The sequence below is a fragment of the Pongo pygmaeus genome, chromosome 9, assembly GCF_028885625.2.
Source record: "Pongo pygmaeus isolate AG05252 chromosome 9, NHGRI_mPonPyg2-v2.0_pri, whole genome shotgun sequence".
Classification (NCBI taxonomy): domain Eukaryota; kingdom Metazoa; phylum Chordata; class Mammalia; order Primates; family Hominidae; genus Pongo; species Pongo pygmaeus.
The window spans coordinates 75,640,445-75,657,656 of NC_072382.2; the positions used below are offsets into that span (position 1 = coordinate 75,640,445).

Consider the following 17,212-nt stretch of genomic DNA (forward strand, 5'->3'; position numbering starts at 1 on the left):
TTAGAGTCATTCCTCTTTCTGAGGCTCAGTGTCAAAGAGCTGTTGGAGGGGGGCTGCCCGGAAAAGCAGGAGGTGCTGCAGTGGGGGGCCTGGGTGAGGAGGCTGGGGGAGCTAGCCCTGGCTCTGGTGACAACTCACTGTGAGGACCGGGACCATTCTCTATCCCTTCTGGATCTTGGTTTCTACCCCTGTAAAATGGGGATAACCAGGCCTGCCTTGTGGAGTCGCTGGGAGAGCATGTGGGAGACTGGATATGAACCCAGAAGGCAGGGCTGAGGGTAATGCAACTTCTTATTTATTAATATATAATAACAACAATTATACAGCTCATATCTGCAACTGTTTAGGTCTTTGTTATAATGTCTTGGTCACTTTGTCTGGACTGGCCGTGACCTTCAGCTCCGGGGTCTGGGCTAGGAAGACGTTCCAGTGACCTGCATGGAGGAGGGCAGAAGAGAGAAGAGGCGCGTGTGTCTGCACATGCACAACAGAGGCAGCAGCTGGGGGTTGGAAAAGCCTTGGGCCAGGAGGAACTGCAAGGGCCAGGGTTTGGAGCCCACAGGGAGCCTGGAGGCGAGTGTGCCATCACACTGGGTGTGATGGGGCACATGACCCAGCTTTCAAACAATCTTGGGGGACAGAGCTGGTTTCCTGACACCTGTTGGTAATACTCCCCTCTGTGACCTCCCCTCCCAGACCCGAAGCCCCACCTGGGTCCATCTTCCTAAAAGTAAGGTATAGAAGGAAAGTGGAAATGTTCCAGTAGAGAGGGAGTGGGCAGTACCCAGGTTTGGGGGCTGAGACCTCCCCTCTCCACAGCCCTTTCTCCCTCCACCCCCAGGACCAAATCCAGCCAGCTCTGCTTCACCTTCCCGCTCTGGAGTTAGGAAATCTCTGGCGCAGACACCCACTGGATTCCTGTGCTGGGAACTGACGTCTGTGGCTGACAGCCCCTCCTCCCGGCACCAGCAGCCTGGGAACTCCCCGAGAGGCTCTGGCCTGTGTCCTTGCCTTCTTCCCCCTGGCCCCATTCCTCAGCCCAAGCTCCTACCTTCGTGGGGGCCAGCGAGCAGCCGGAAGTGCTGTGCCTCTTTCTGGAAGTCTTGCTTCCTGACTTTCTTGATCTGAGTCAAGTGGAAGATTCCTGAGGGCAGAGACAAGGATGTGAGCAGGCAAGGCAAAAACTTACAGTCGGTGAATAGTGAAACAGGGTGACTTAGCACAGAACGGACCCAGTCACTCCCTCCCCCACCCCATTCTGATCAGACACAAAATCCTGCTGATGACATTTCCTCAATATTTTGAATCCATTCTCCTATCTCTCTGCCACACTATTCTCACTCAGGCCCCTGTTGTCTTGTCTGGGTCACTACACTAGAGTCCTAACCCCTTTCACTCCCCCTCTAATCTGCAATCCTAGCTGTGGTCATTAGAACATGTATACATCACCCTGTCATTCCCCTTCCCTGACGTCCTGTCACCTCCACAGTGAAGCCTGTTTTCTTCCATCTGTTCTCTCTGCTGATCCCGCTCCTGTCACCTGCACCATCCTGCTCTCACAACACCCACCTGTCCCCAGTGCAGGGAGGGAGGGAAGTGGAAGGCAGGAGGGAGAGAAGGAAGAAAGGAAAGAGAAGGAAGGAAAAAAGAAAGGAGGGCAGGAAGGGAGGAAGGAAGGTTGGCTGGCTCATGTGGACTGGTCACGCTTTTCTCAGGGCATAGAACATATGATAAAAATCAATAGGTGTGTTTATTCAGATACCAAAGAACTAGCAAGTGGCAGAGTTACAGTGGCTTGCCTGTGCCCTAGCCCTAACCAAATACTTGACATCCCCTGAGGAGGCCAAGCCTTTTCAAATGCCATTCCCTCTGCTGGAATACCTTCTACTATTGCCTTCTATTTCTACTTTTTTTTCTTTTTTTTTTTTTGACGGAGTTTCACTCTTGTTGCCCAGGCTGAAGTACAATGGTGTGATCTCGGCTCACTGCAACTTCTGCCTCCTGGGTTCAAGCGATTCTCCTGCCTCAGCCTCCTGAGTAGCTTGGATTACAGGTGCCTGCCACCATGCCTGGCTATTTTTTTTTTTTTTTTTTTTTGTATTTTTAGTAGAGACTGGGTTTTAGCATGTTAGCCATGCTGGTCTCGAACTCCTGACCTCAAATGATCCACCCGCTTTGGCCTCTCAAAGCACAAGCTGGAATTATAGGCGTGAGCCACTGTACCTGGCCACTACTTGTACTACTGGCACCAAATGAACTCCTACCTGTGCTCCAAGCCTTAGCTGGGAAGTCTTCCCTAATCCACCCAAGGCAATTCCTCCTTGGGGCACCCACAGCACCTGGCTTCCATCTGTGATTGTGCCTGTTTCTAATGTGCTCTTATTGTGTCTACTCCTGCTTCCTCTACCAGACTGGGGACTCCCAGAGGGCTCTCCTCTCTGGGTCCCTTGAGCCTGGCCCACATTTGGCATGTAGAATGAATGAATCCCTGGATGGATGGATGGATGGATGGATGGATGGATGGATAGATGAACAAGTACACACACACACACACACACCACATACCCAGTCTAGGCCAGGCCCCAAGGGGGAATGAGGTATTAGCTGGATCCCCTGATGTTTGCGTCTCATGGGGTGCTGGCCACTGGCACCACACATGGCTCTGAGGCCCTGAGCACATGGGCTGTGAGGCTGCACCAGCTGTTACCCACCAAGGTGTCTGGCCAGAAAGAACAGATGCAACCAGCAAGCCTCTGCTAGGCCAGCACTGCCTTTAAGAAGACCAAGAACTGGCCCTGCTTATGGGAATCAGCGTGGGATTACCGCCAAGGGGAACAGAAAACCCTGATCCTGGGACTGAGTTCCAGGAATCAGGAAATGTCCAGCACTGTCCATGGACCCCCCAGCCCAGATGCCAAGGACCAGAATATGGAAGAAACTCCAAAGGCCTAGGGATTATATCATAGCGGCAGGCAACAAGCATGAGATGAGATGGGGATGGGTCCTTCGGCACAGGCCTGCCACTGCATGCTCCCAAGTTACAGAAAAATTGGAGAGAAGATGGCAGGGATGAGGGCGAGTTCCCACACTGTGGTCTGTAAAGCATTAAAGCATAATTGAAAGGACTGGGTCTCTGGCCTGGAATTAAGAGCTAGCCTGAGGGTCATGGTTGTGCCTCTTGCCCTTTGAAGGGCTGTGGCAGGTCTGAGGGCAGGTAGGCTCTGTGGATCCTTAGTGCAGAGTTGGCACCAATGGGCAAGTCCAGGGACACAGGATAGGCTCAGCTCAGTGTGAAATCAGATGCCCTTTGGGCTGAGCAATTCACAGTGTTGGACGTATGTCACCTATCTGGAGTAGGAGTGGGGATATGTACAGTCAGGCGCCAGATACCATCAAGCCATCAGGAGGCTGCAGGGGGGGCTTCCTTCCTAGGCAGGGCTTGGAATTGAGACCCTGACATCCTTTCTACTGTGAAACTTTAGAATCTAAAAGGCCCTTAACCCTAAGGCAACTATCTGGTTAGATTCCTGTGTCTGGGGCTGGCCCCTCGTGGTGTGGCCTCACCTAGCATCTGCCTGCTCACTTTGTTTCCGTTCCTTGGACTGGGGAAACAGTGAGTGGTTCCCACTGACAATCAACCCTGGGTAGTGTTTGTTTTAACTCCCACGGTCTGGGAAAGGGAGGGAACAGGGAGGCTGATGGGGCATTTAGGCAACCCACAGGGTGAGGAGATGGGGTGCGGTTTGCTAGTGACAGGATGGCAGGGCCTGGCATTATGAAGTTGTTTTTCCTTTTCTGCTGGGCCTGGTGACAATGAGATTGGCCATGAGCTATGCCCCCACTGTGCCATCCTGGCACAACTTGGCCATCCTCCCTAAAAGCACAAGGTCACCTCTGTGGAGGTGGCACTGGGGACAGTCAGAGCTGGATTTGAATCTTTGCTTTACTGCTTAAACTGTGTGACTTTGAGTAAGTTATTTGACCTCTCAGACTCAGTTTTCTTACCTGCAAAATGGGGGCATTAATACGTGCCCCTTAGGTTTCTTAAGAGGATTAAATGAGATACATTATACATAGTGCCTGCTACACACCAATCACAGAGCACAGGGCATATGAGCGTGAGCTCTGGAGCCAGTGTTTGAGGCTCTCACTGTCATCCTGGCTGCAGTGTACCCTTCTTGCCTCTTTATTTATTTACTTACTTATTTTAATTTTTAGTGACACTATCTGTTCATTGGCTGTTTACATCATTGAGGCCCATCCTTCACGAAGCCTTCCCTGACCAGCTCAGCTCCCAATAAGCTCCACTGCACCCAGGTCACTAAGCCTCCTAAGGAGAGAGGCTGGGGCCTATTATGCTCCATGTCCCGGCACTTAGTTGGGGGCAGCAGAGGGAGAGAGGCCCAGAGTAAACATGTGACCAAAACCTGCCCAGGGACTGATGGAATCTTTTAATTATTATTATTATTATTATTATTATTTTTTTTTTTTTTTTGAGACGGAGGCTCACTCTGTCACCCAGGCTGGAGTGCAATGGCACGATCTTAGCTCACTGCAATCTCCTGGGCTCAAGTGATTCTCCTTCCTCAGCCTCCTGAGTAGCTGGGATTACAGGCGCCCACCACCACGCCTGGCTAATTTTTGTATTTTTAGTAAAGATGGGGTTTCACCATGTTGACCAGGCTGGTCTCAAACTCCTGGGCTCAAGCGATCTGCCCACCTTGGCCTCCCAAAGTGCTGGGATTACAGGTGTGAGCCACCAGGCCCAGCCGGGACTGATGGAATCTTAAGGCTCAAAAAATTTTAAGGGTTACTGAATCTAACTCCCCAGCTGCAGACGGAATCCCCATCAGCCTCTGCTTGCACGCTTCTCGTAAGTGGAGCTTGCTCCCTCCCTTCCACTGGCAGAAGCCTCTAAGTGTGAGAAAGTTCTTCTTCTCTTGGAGCTGAAAGCTGCCTCTCTGCATTTCTTACCAACCTGATGTGGTGGAATGAGAAGACTGACATTTTTAGTGCCTGGTGTATGTCAGGGGCTGCACTGATGTCATGTCATTTAATCCTCCAAAAACCCTCTTCCCCACTTTACAGAAGAGAAAACTGAGGCCCAGAGAGATCATGTGACTGCCCAAGGCCACACAGCTAAGATATAGCAGAGTCTGGATTCAAACTGGCAGAGTTGGGATTCGAACCCAAAGCCCCTGCTTGTTGTTTGACTCTTGCGGTCACTCAGAACACAGCTGCTCCCTCTGCCTGGGACAGCCCTTCAGAACCACGAAGCCAGCAGTCCTGTCCCCCTGAGTCTTCTCTTCTCCAGGCTGAACAGCTCCACTTTCTTCGTCCATTCCTCCTACGACAGGGGGCAGAGTAGAGCAGGGAAAGAGCCGCATCTGACGCCACAAGACATGGGCTCTAGCTCCCGTCCTCCACTTACTGGCTGTGTGGCCTTGGGCCAGGTACTTCACCTCTCTGAGCCTCAGTTTCCTCATCTGTAAAATGGGGATAATAATATCTAACTCTCAGGATCGTTGAGGATCAAATGAGATAGTGAATGTGAAAGCACTTTGTAAACTCCAAAGTGCTACACACATTGGTTATTATTATCATTGTCATTTTTCTTATCATCATTCCCTCTTCCACCCCCACCCCGCCAGCCAAAACCATCAGTAGAGGAAAGGAACTTTAGAGCTAATTCACACTTAAAAGAGTTTAATTTGGATCATGGCTTAACAGTTCACTCTACTCAGAGGACTTATGTTTTACAAGAAAGGCCACGAAACTGAACTTTCAGCAATTTCCTTATCAATGAAAACCCGCTGGGTGTGGTGGCTCACGCCTGTAATCCCAGCACTTTGGGAGGCTGATGCTGGAGGATTGCTTGAGTCCAGGAGTTCAAGACAAGCCTGGGCAACATGGCAAAACCCCATCTCTACAAAAAAAATACAAAAATTAGCTGGGCATGGTGGCTCATAACTGCGGTCCCAGCTACTCAGGAGGCTGAGATGGGAGGATCGTTTGAGCCCAGGAGGATGAGGTTGCAGTGAGCCAAGATCATGCCACTGCACTCCAGCCTGGGTGACTGAGACCCTGTCTCAAAAAAAAAAAAAAAAAAAAGAAAAAAAAAGTAGAAAAAACTCCTCTTGACCTTCAGTTGGTGATAGCAGCAGATTGTTGAAGAGGGTGGGTTTCTCACAGAATGAGAACTGTGGTTCTGATGTCCACTTACCTGGGAGTGATAAGATCCACCACCTTAAAAAGGCTGAACACAGCCAGCCTCCAGGCCCTCCTACTCTGAGGATGCTGTAAGGGCCCTCCTACCTGAGAAGACCCCCCCGCTCCCAGTGCTAAAATCCTGCCATTAGACATCTGTCTATTTCTCCCTGCCTGGCTCCTCACAAGGTGCAACAGCGCCTTCCCCCCAGGAGAGGGAGCACTATCGAGCCTTGGCATCAGCGGGAGGAGCTTATCAGAACTGTAGAGAACCAGTCAGGCTCATTATCTCCCTGCATCTTGGAATCAGGGGCTCTTAAACCTGGCGGGGCAGCCAGAGGCACCTGATCAGCAAAACGTTCCTAAGGCCCCTGTGGGGTCTGGGGCACGGGAAGGGGGACTGGTCAGAGGTACACCCCACTGGGAGTGGGCCAACACTCACCTTTTACCAGCTTCCAGAGGTAGATCTCCACCAGGTCTGAGGCCTCGTGTTCCAGGGCAAACCGACGCAGGTTGTCTGGGCTTGGGGATACCGAAGTGTGGACGAGGACCCGGCCCGGTGCCTTGGGACACCTGGTAGAACTGATCTCACTGTGGCCAGGGTCTGCCTTGTCCTCTGGAGAGACAAGAAGCTCATGAAGTGTTCAATAAACATTGGCTGTACCTCTTCAAAACTCTAATATTCTAAAATGTTGTGACTTCATGGAATCCGGAACATTATTGATTCTATGTTAACAACCTCTGAATCTATTATCCTGACACCGCATGGTTCTATCCATTTAATATTTTCATCTGACATTTTCCATGCCTGTGTGTCTGACATGCCCGCATCCTGTGGCACCGATGCATGCCCTTCCATGTCTGAGATGTTCCAAGTGTCTGTGGCCCTGGGGAGAGAGACCCAGGGCTCACTCTGGCCAGCGCCCTCCTTGCTCCCAGTGCCCCTGTGTACCTGGGCAAATCTTGCAGCACTTCCCAGCCACTTTCTCGGGGTGACGGCAAGGGTACTCAGTGGGACAGGTCACACGCTGGCAGTCCTGGCGGCCATCCTCACAGGTGCATAGGATGCAGGGCAAGGGGCCGAAGGCACGAAAGGCCGGGTGCCACACCTCCCCGTGGGAATATGTCTTCCCGCCATGCACACAGGCTGAATAAGGAGGGTGAGAAGGAAGGAGGATCAGGGCCTCAGACCTGGCCAGGGCCTCTGGTCCAGCAGCGGGTGGGGTGGGCCCTTGGGGAGCCCTCACTTTACCAGTCCTGCCTAGCTACACTGCCTGCAAAGCATAGGCCAGGTATAAAACCTGTCCCCTCTCCCTGACACCGCCCACTGCAGCACTCAGAGCTGAGATGGGCCCAGAAGGAACTTACTGAAGATGGAGAGTCCTCCCTCGCCCTTCAGGGCACTTATGCGGGAGCAAGGAGAGTGCTGATCTTGTGGTAGGAGAACTGAGATCAACTTTTGTCATCACCTGGTCATGTGAGCCCTGGCAGGTCCCTTTCCCCCGTCTGCCTCAGTGTCCCATCTGAACAAGGCAGGGCCAGGACTCAGTAGCCCCATAGCTCTTCCTTCTCCAGCCATCAGGGCGCCCTGCAGGGAGGTCTCTTTTCTCCCCATTCTGTGGCCATGGCTGCCCGTCTGGCCACCTTCTCTACTTCATCCCCACTGTCCTCCTGCAGCCTCGCTCTGCTCCCTCCTTCCTTTGTCAAAAACTGTCCCTCAGCACACTTCCTTATATTAAAGTCATTTATTTTCTTGTCTGTCTTCCCAACTAGTCTATGAGCCCCTCAAGGGCAGAGACCATTTTCCATTTCCCATCTATCTGTTCTGTCTGCCCCTCTTCCCAGCAAAGACTCGGTAGATGCTAAAAAAAATCTTGTACTGTTCCAGAACTAGTCTCTTACTCAATACTCTGAACCTCAGTGTCCTCATCTGTCAAATGGGGGTTTGAACCTGATGATCTTTAAGAGCACCCTCATTCAGTTTTGGTGTTCTCCGAGTCTACAAGCTCATGGCCAAGTTGGAATTAGGGAACTACTGAGGAGAGGGTTCAGGGGGTTGAGGGTGGGAGCAGTCAGGGCCCCCCTTCCCTGCCTCACAGATTGGAGGAGGGTCCAGTCCCCACCTTTCTTATGTTTCTCCTTCAGGACGATCTTGACGGTCGTGCTGCCTGCTCCCTTGGGTCGGAAGTGGCGAGGGATGAAGCTCAGAGGGGCGCTGAGGCCAGTGGGGGCTGGGGTGCCCGGGCCTCTCTTTCTCCCAGCATCACTGGAACACGGATCCTGAGGATGTTTCTGCAAATGGCAGGAAGGATGAAAGTCACTGAGTGAGCATAGCAGGCCCCAGCTGGAGCCAGAACAGCAAGACAGGCTGCAGCAAGAGGCTCTGGGGAGACCCCAGCATGACTTCCCAGAGAAGAGAAGGCAGAGACCAGGGATAGAAAGATCTGGATGAGGTCTAAGATGTTTTCAGACAGTTCGATCTTTGAAAACTCTCAGAGGATAGTGATTTGGAAATCTGGCCTCCACGAAGCCCTTCTTGGGCCTTGTCAGAGCCAAGGCCTTGGAGTTGGGGTGGGCAGAGGGTGCTGAGGTCTTGATCTGACAGATGTAACTGATCAGGGAGAACTTCATATTTGGGAAACAGAAGGTGAGCATGCAGTGAGGATGCACGGCAGGCAGTTCTCCTTTGTGGAGATTTAGTTGGTGGCTGGACAAGGGGATGGCCCTCTGAAGATGGCATCAGGCCCCAGAATCCCATGGGGTGTGAAGACCAAGAGCAGGCCCCATCCAGAGACAAAGGGCCTCTGAAGCTTAGGCCCTCTTTCCTGAACCCCTGGGATCCAAAACCCCCAGACCCTGTCCCTCCAGACCAGGTCTTGAGAGGGCTGTCAGTGACAGCAATAGGGGTGTGGCGAGGACAGCTCAGAGTTTGGGGATTGGGCAGCTCCCAGCCACAGGAGAGGACCAAGTGGGCTTGCGGCAGGGACTAGAGCCTATTACCTCCCTCGCTGACCTGGAGCCACACACATTCCTTCTTCTGGAGCCCATTCCTGCCTGGTACAGTCCCTGCATCAGTTCTCCAATGGCCCAGAGCCTGAGCTCACAAAAGCTCCCAGAGTGGAAACTGTCCCAGGCCCCAGCACGGGCTCAGGCACATAGGACACTCCTGGGAGATGTGTGTTGAGTGGAATAAAGGCAAGAAGGAATCAAACAGCTCAGTCTCCTAATGCTTGCTCCAGTCACCGAGCCCATCAGTAAATAGCTGATCAGAGCCTGGAACTCAGCCTGGGTGGGTTTCACTTACGCACTGCCTCCTAGGAAGAGGACAGGAAGGAAAGTGGAGGGAATGGCGTAGGACCTGTGGTACCCTCGGGTCTCAGGTCTCAGGCCCCCACCTGAGAAAGCCTAGCCTGGGTGGGGAGGGCAGCAGGATGAGCTAGCAGAGGAGAAGGGTGTGGACATGGGCTCAGGCTCCTGGGGAATCTCTGGGAAGGGGAGGCAGCCTCTAGTCTCCCAGAGACCAGGAGACCCAGGCTGAAAGAGCAGGTGGAGTTGTTCATGTGGCAGACATAGCAGAGAGGACCCATCAGGGACTTGAATCAATGTGTGAACCCATTCTCTATCTCCTTCCTCTCAAACCAGAGACAGCTGTCCAGCTAAGCCCATCTTAACCTAGACCAAGCTTGAGAGGGGCCAAGATACAGGGGGGTACAGACAGGCAGGCTCTAAAGAGCCAGCACCTCAGGAACTGGGTGGGGAAGGCTGGCCCAAGTTAGAGGCCATTCCCTGGGAAGAAGGTGCCTGAACTAAGGGGAGACACAAGCTGCAGATGGAACAGTGTCAAAGTGTTTCTCGAGAGGAAAATGCGGAAGTTTGGGGCCTGCTGCTGCCCTGCGTGGTAACCTGTTTCCCCCAGGCCACTCCTTACCCATCAACCATGATGGGACCCATGATGGGAGGCTAGGGAGAGGGGCTGGAATATAGTGGATGTTCATGTAGCTGACCCAGGAGACAAATAAGAAACGAGGACAATAACTGGTATTGCCTGCCCCAGAGTCACGAGATTTAGCCCTAGATCCCAGCCCCCTGTCCCGCACCCCGTCAATAAGGCCGTGCACTCACCACCCCATGGAGCGACTGCACACTGTCCTCTTCAGCCGATTGCTCACTTGCCTCATCTGAAAACTCAAAGGGAAGCTGGGTCAGCCTCAGGCTCCCCAGCCTTGCTAGCTAGAGCCCTGAGGCCTCCACCTATAGGCTCTGTCCATTCCCAAGGCCTGCTGTCACATCTGCAGCCCCAGCCCACTAGCCAGCTCCTTTGCCCCAGTGGGGACTTCTTCCACTTCCCATTACAGCCTCTCTTCATCCTGGTTGGGTTGATGAAGTCCCCTACAACTGGGTTGCTGCCTCAGTTTCCCTGTATTGACCTCCTGGTCACCATTAGGACTGAACTCCTTGAAACAGAGCATCTTGTTTGGTCCTTACTGAAACTCACCTCTCTGGGACACTGGGCCATACCTTTCAGTATTTACCATGGATGGCCCAAAGGCCCAGAATCCCATCCCTGCAGCCTGCATAGATGCAGTTTCCTGGGCAGCCACACTTGAAGTCACCAGGCCTTGGCTTACACTCTCAGGACCCTACACTCCAGCCCCTTGGCCCCTCCAGCCTGAGCACGCTGCCAGTCCCTATTCCCCTGGGAAACCAGCACACAAAGCCATTTGGAGCCCTGTAGCTTCCTAAACCCGAGTGGGCCTCTCTCTCCCTATCCCTTGCCTCACTCCACAGTCTGGTTCCCACCAATCATTCCCGTTTCAAAGACCCAGAACATTGGAATTAGACTGTGTTAGAAATCACAGGGCACAACTGAGGCCCAGAGAAGGGAAGGAATTTATGGAGTTAGCTGGAAGAACCAGGACTAAACTGGAGTCACCTGATTCCTAGTCCAGTGCTCCTTCCAAAATGCAAACATCTGGGGATGCATCCACTGTGGAGCACTCCCCTACCTGAGTGCCACCTCCTCCAGCAGGCTTTCCTTGACTACCCCAGCCTGCAGGGAACAGTCCAACCATTTCATTCATTCTGCTCAAGCCTAGCCTGCCCTTTGCTAGCTGATGTGTTGCCTCCCTGTTTTATAAGAGGTTCTACCTGGGTTCCGTATAAAAGACATGTTCTGAGCCCTGGTGAGCCCAATACTGTGACCAGCTCTGCCATGTGGAAGGCAGGATGAGACGTAGTCCTTACCTGTACTAGACCCCTCTCACATGCCACTTATGGTCCTCTCAGCTCATCTGATTGCAGGGACTTTGTCCCCCCATGGCAGGCACTGCAGCAGCAGCCCCCCTGCACGGGCTCCCCAACACTTCCCTCAGGCTCAGCCTCACAGTGCCCCTCCCTCAAGCCCGCAGCTCCTGTCCACATTCCCTGCCCCCACTCCTTACCCCAGCCCACTCCTGCCTCTGCTCCCAGGGCTACTTAGCACCCACCCATGCATGCACAGCAGGGAAGTCCCACGCATGGATGAGCTTTGGGCTCAATGGAGAGATAGTTGGTAGCTGGTGGACACATTCTTACTGCTTCCTCTACCACCCCCAGACTTTTCTGAGAAGCAGAGACTACTTAGAGCAATAGGTCACTTTTCCTTGGTTAGCAAGCAGAGGCCAGCCCCTGGACATACGCCTGTATTACTTCTCTCTCCTTACCTGCTTCACTCTGCCTTTCCCTCTTTCCTCCCCCAATGACTGCAATAAAAATAAGTAACACATCAGCTTCTGCCAGGCTCTGCTTTCTGGGGGGTGCAGGTTAAGCCACACCCTGGAGGAAAGAGCCGTCTGCTAAATGCTGGGTGTCACCTGCAGTTCCTCACGGCTCTCACAGTCCATGGCTAGGCCCATGGAGTGGAGGGGTGGGTGAGTGCTGCCAGATGGAGGGACAGACTCACCTTTGCAGGCTTGGCAGCAGGAGTCTGGCAGCGGGAGGGGTGCGGGGCAGCCTGGTTCGGGGCAGGTTGTGAGGCCGCAGTAGATCTGGCCCTCCTGACAGATAGAGCAAACCAGCTGGGAAATGAGCTCTGACAAGGGCTAGCCTTGGGGGCTAGGAACACCCCCTTCCCTGGGAGCAAATGGCCTTGAGGTCTCTCCTATGGTGGGGAGGGGAAGCAATAGCATCTCCATGGCAAGGCCCGGCCAGCTCAGAGAAGGGGTCCCCCATGCCCTCCCAGCCCCACTTCCAGGCCCTGCAGGTAACATCCAGCCTTCAGCTTCTGACTCACTCACAGCCAGGCTGTCCCTAGGTGCGACCTGGTAAGGCGGGAATCTCCCTATCCTATAAATGAGGAGCCGGAGCAGGGCCTGAGCCGTCTCAAGTTAGAAAGACAGTCGGGGCCCAATCTTCAAGCTTTTCCCACTGAAATTAACGTCATTGGAGGGGGACAGGTGGGTGATACCTGGGCTCATCTTGCTCTTTACTGAAAGCCCTTGGTTTCCAACTTTGGGATCCAGCCTTGAGAGGCAAGACTGCAGGGGAAGGGGCCTTCTGGGGGTCAGGGGCCAGGTGACCTTTAGTGGTCACTTCTTTCCTCTGGGCCTGAGATTCCACCTCTGTGAAGTGGGGTCACACCCATTTAGGGTGTGAAGATCCAGTGAGGGAATGGCTGTGAAAAGCACAAGGCACAACGTGCCTGGGGGAAGCACTATTGCCCTGAGACCTTTCCCTGTTCCCTTTCCAGAGGGTCTGAGAAGTGAGTGTTCTGGTCCCTCGGGTGAGGCCAGAAGTCAAGTCAGCCTCATATAATCAGGGATGAGAAGAAAGAAGGGGAGGCCCAAGTACCCAGGGAGAATGAACAGAGGAATCCTGGGAATGCTCTCACCACCCACCACCCAGCATTTCTGTCTCTCGCCACAGCCCCCTCCTCATCCAGGCCTCATCCCTTCAGGGGAGGCAGCGGGACACAGGTAAAAGAACATTGGCTTTGGAGCCAGGTGGCCTTGGGTCTGAATTCTGGCTCTGTCACTTACTAGCTGTGTGCTCTCAGGCAAGTCACTTAACTATTCTGAGCCCGTTTCCTCATCTGGAAGACAGAAATAGTGATATCCTTCTCCTAGGGTCATTTGGATACTGTCTATAAACCAGGCATTTCTGTGAACCTGGTGATACAATAGACGAGACCACTGCAGAAGGCTCATACCCTACAAAACGCAATCGCTTACTAGCTTGATTTATAAGTAGTCACTCCTCATTATTTGCAGGCTGCTTGCTCTGCAGCACAGAAACTTTAAGATCCAAAGACTCAGACTGATGGGACCCTGTCACTGAAAAGATAGGGAGGCAGGCCCAAAAGAAGTGACTTATTTGAGGTCACAAAGGGAACTGGGACAGTGCCGGAGCTCAAACACAGGTTTCTGATACCTAGTCTGGAGAGAACATTAATGATCACTTGGTCAGACTCCCTTACGCACTCAGAGGAACCGAGGCCCAAGTGTGGTGATCAGGTAGTAAGGAAATCGGGAGGGCAGGGGCTTCTCCTGCCAATTCACAGATGAGTTGCCAAGCCCAGGGTTAAAAATGACATGTTGGGCTGGGCACGGTGGTTCACGCGTGTAATCTCAGCACTTTGGGAGGCCGAGGTGGGTGGATCATGAGGTCAGGAGATCGAGACCATCCTGGCTAACACGGTGAAACCCCGACTCTACTAAAAATGCAAAAAATTAGCCAGGCGTGGTGGTGGGCGCCTGTAGTCCCAGCTACTCGGGAGTCTGAGGCAGGAGAATGACGTGAACCCGGGAGGCAGAGCTTGCGGTGAGCCGAGATCGCACCACTACACTCCGGCCTGGGTGAAAGAGCGAGACTCCGTCTCAAAAAAAAAAAAAAAAAATGACATGCTGAAAGCCACCTGCAAACCTATAGGAAGGCCATGCCTACACCCCAGTTCCCTTACAAGGAGGAGGCTGAAGACTTTCCAGAGGAGGCCCTGCTTAGCTTCAGTCTCTGTCCCGTGATAACACTGCCGAGTCAGCCCTGCCTGCCCCGAGGTCCAGCTCTAACAATAGGCAGGAGGAGTTTAAGTAGCTTCAGATTAATTTCCATTTGCTACAGATAATCTGGCCCTGTCTCTATCCCCCAAGACTGATAACTGATCATTTGCGTATTCATTCTCACATTCAACAATCATTACAGATGTCTTCTGTGCTTTAGGCCCTGGACTGACAGCAGAGGATAAAGAAATGAAACACATATGTTTCCTCCCCTCAAGGAATGCAGGCAGCGTCTACTGGGAGAAACAGAAGGCTCAGGAAGGTGTGAAAGCTCAGAGAATGGTCACCTGACCAAGCTAGGGACAGGACATTCCAAACCCTAGATATTCCCTTTCCCCTGAGCTCGTTCATTTTGCTTTGGCCAGGAGGAACAATCCCCCCAGGCCGCAGTCCAGGCTACTATGTTCTTTGCAGGCCTAGAGCGCTGGCGTGTGCTGAAGGGAAGGCAGGAGTTCTTACGGTGCAGCTGCAGAGGACACACTGGTTGGGCAGGCGGGAGGGGAACAGTTCATGGGCACTGAAGATCTCTCCGTGTTGGTACATGGTCCCATTGTGCTGGCAGGACTTTGGTGGGGCCCGGAGTCCAGAGGGAGTGTGAGGTTCTGCAGTGGGGGAGGGGCAGGAGGAAGAAGAAAATGAGGTTTCATGTGAATCTTTGCTGAAATTAACAAGGCCACTTTTCTGAAGATTTTGCATTTGACCCCAGCTTGATATTTAAACCAAGCTCTGGCCTGGGCCTTGCCAGCCATTCCCCATATCAGCTAACTAAGAGGTCCCTCTGACACCTACATCTGACTGTGTCCCTCCCTCCCATGACCCCATGACCCCTACCACAGCCCTCCAGCCCCCTCAGTGTCTGAGGCAGCCCCAGCCAGAGCAAGAAGGTAAAGCTGGCAGCCTCAGCTTCCGCTCAGTGGGGCCCGAGTTAGTTCATCCAGCACTGAGTGAGGGGTCATGGAGCACTTCTCAGTGCCAGGCACTGTTCTAGGTGCTGGGGATACAGCAGTGAGCAAAAGAGTCCCTGCCCTCATAGGGTTACATTCTAGTGGTGCCAGCTGGCATGATTGTCCCTGTGCTTGTGTAAACTCCTGTCATTCACTGGCCCCCAGACCCCCCCTCCCCATCACCTGCCCATCAGTCCGTCCTCATCCTGCCAGGTGGAGGGTTAAGCCTCTGGTCCTGAGAGAGCCCATTCATTCATTCAGGACCCCTTGACTAAGCACTCCTCTGTTCCAGGCACCATGCTAGGCATTGGGAATGGAGCAATGAGTAAAATTTAGCCCTTGCCATCAAGAAACTCAGACTCAAAAATTACGGGTGAGGTGGCTCACGTCTGTAATCCCAGCACTTTGGGAGGCTGAGGTGGGAGGATCACTTGACTCTAGGAGTTCGAGACTGGCCTGGGCAACATGGTGAGACCCTATCTCTACCAAAAACATTAAAAAAATTTTTTTTCTTTTTCTTTCTTTCTTTCTTTCTTTTTTTTTTTTTTTTTGAGATAGGGTCTTGCTCTGTCACCAGGCTGGAGTGCAGTGGCACGATCTCAGCTCACTGCAACCTCCACCTCCCAGGTTCAAGCAATTCTCCTGCCTCAGCCTCCTGAGTAGCTGGGACTGCAGGCACATGCCACCACATCCAGCTAATTTTTTTTTGTATTTTTAGTAGAGATGGGGTTTCACCATGTTGGCCAGGATGGTCTCAATCTCTTGAACTTGTGATCCGCCCGCCTCGGCCTCCCAAAGTGCTGAGATTACAGGTGCAAGCCACCGCGCCCGGCCAACACTTTTTTTTTTTAATTTTAAAAAAAGAAGTTTGAAATCTAATTAGGCAGAAAGACAAGCCACAAGCAATGATACTGTAGCAGGTAACGGCTAGGGTGGATGGAAGCACAGAAGTTGTGACAGCAGAGAGGAGGAGCCTCTAACTCAGCCAGGGAGGAGTGGCCAGGGAAGCCCTCCTGAAGGGCTGATGGCAATGGCGAGCAGAGTCTTGAAGAACTGTGGAGCCAAGCAGGCAGAAGGGCAGGGGATGGGAAGAGAGAGGGAGTGAAGAGCATTTTAGCAACAAGAGGCCTGGGCCAAGCACAGGGGGGAAATCCCAAAGTCAGCAAGGAGAGGTGAGGACCCCCAGAGTCAGCATCAGACATGAGGACACTCCCTCACTGTGCAGGAAGAAGCTGAGAGCCACTGTCTCTCTGGGGACCCATAGCCAGGAATCTCTATGACCCATGTCAGGGCCACGAGTCAGATCCCTGCTGGGCTCCCCCCTGGAAAATGAGCCCCACTCCATAACAGCTCACCAGGAAAGTCCTGATTCCAGAGCCCGGACCCGAGGCCAAAATCTGGAGCCTCTTCTTCACCACTTTCTTGATGCTTCTAAACATCAATTTTCCTCTCAACTTCCCCTCCCACCTCCAAGTTGGCCTCCCCTCTGGCTGCCCCTCACTGGACACTTGGTTTTGCCAGTTTCTTCCCAGACCACCTGTCCTTTCTCTGACCTCTTCTTCCTAGAATCTCATTCTCAGAGGCTCTTAGAATCTTAAAATCATGGAATCATAGACATTTAGCATCAGGACACATAGAGTCCCTAAATCTCAGCAGTGGGAGGAATCTCAGAGAACAGGGCCTGACTCCTTTAGTCCTTCTCAGCCCCCCCAGTGGTAATTCTGGGGTCTCCCCATAGGACCTTCAAGCCCAAGATCACTCACCTTCACTTCCCAGACTGCACCCACACCCTCCAGCTCTGGCAGGCCCGAGAGAGACTGGAGCCCAAGTGTGCCAGTCAGCAGCCCAAGCAAGGCCCTGTTTCCTGCAGCTCCTTTCTGCATGTCCTCCCTCCCCTGCCAGGCACACCTACTTAAGGACACCAAAGTCTCTGCTACCCCAGCACTGCCTGGGGATCTGGGATATTTCTTCCCTTGAGCACCTTTGTGTGTCTACACCTCTGATGGGTAGAGACTGCCCCTCTCCTTG

The 17,212-nt window shown here is 52.9% G+C and overlaps 2 protein-coding genes across 4 annotated transcripts in view; both read right to left on the reverse strand.

Annotated features, from left to right (window-relative positions):
* Positions 1–273: 273 nt before the first annotated feature.
* The window catches only part of CHRDL2 (chordin like 2), a 35,026-nt gene continuing 18,087 nt past the window's right edge, over positions 274–17,212 (reverse strand). For 2 of the 3 annotated variants that reach the window (XM_054438844.2, XM_054438845.2), the window contains 8 exons: positions 14,700–14,842; positions 12,149–12,242; positions 10,330–10,385; positions 8,331–8,499; positions 7,160–7,354; positions 6,650–6,823; positions 1,052–1,144; positions 274–434 (listed from right to left, as the gene is read on the reverse strand). In XM_054438844.2, the coding sequence (XP_054294819.2) occupies positions 355–434; positions 1,052–1,144; positions 6,650–6,823; positions 7,160–7,354; positions 8,331–8,499; positions 10,330–10,385; positions 12,149–12,242; positions 14,700–14,842 (1,004 nt within the window). In that variant the 3' untranslated portion in view covers positions 274–354. Of the gene's footprint in view, positions 435–1,051; positions 1,145–5,431; positions 5,487–6,649; positions 6,824–7,159; positions 7,355–8,330; positions 8,500–10,329; positions 10,386–12,148; positions 12,243–14,699; positions 14,843–17,212 lie in introns of all 3 variants that reach the window. The other variant, XM_054438843.2, reaches the window with a different exon arrangement.
* Positions 2,189–2,658, reverse strand: LOC129007686 (uncharacterized). The gene is given in 2 exon segments (XM_054438846.2): positions 2,189–2,532; positions 2,534–2,658. Coding segments are annotated over 2 exon segments (456 nt in total). The 3' UTR covers positions 2,189–2,201.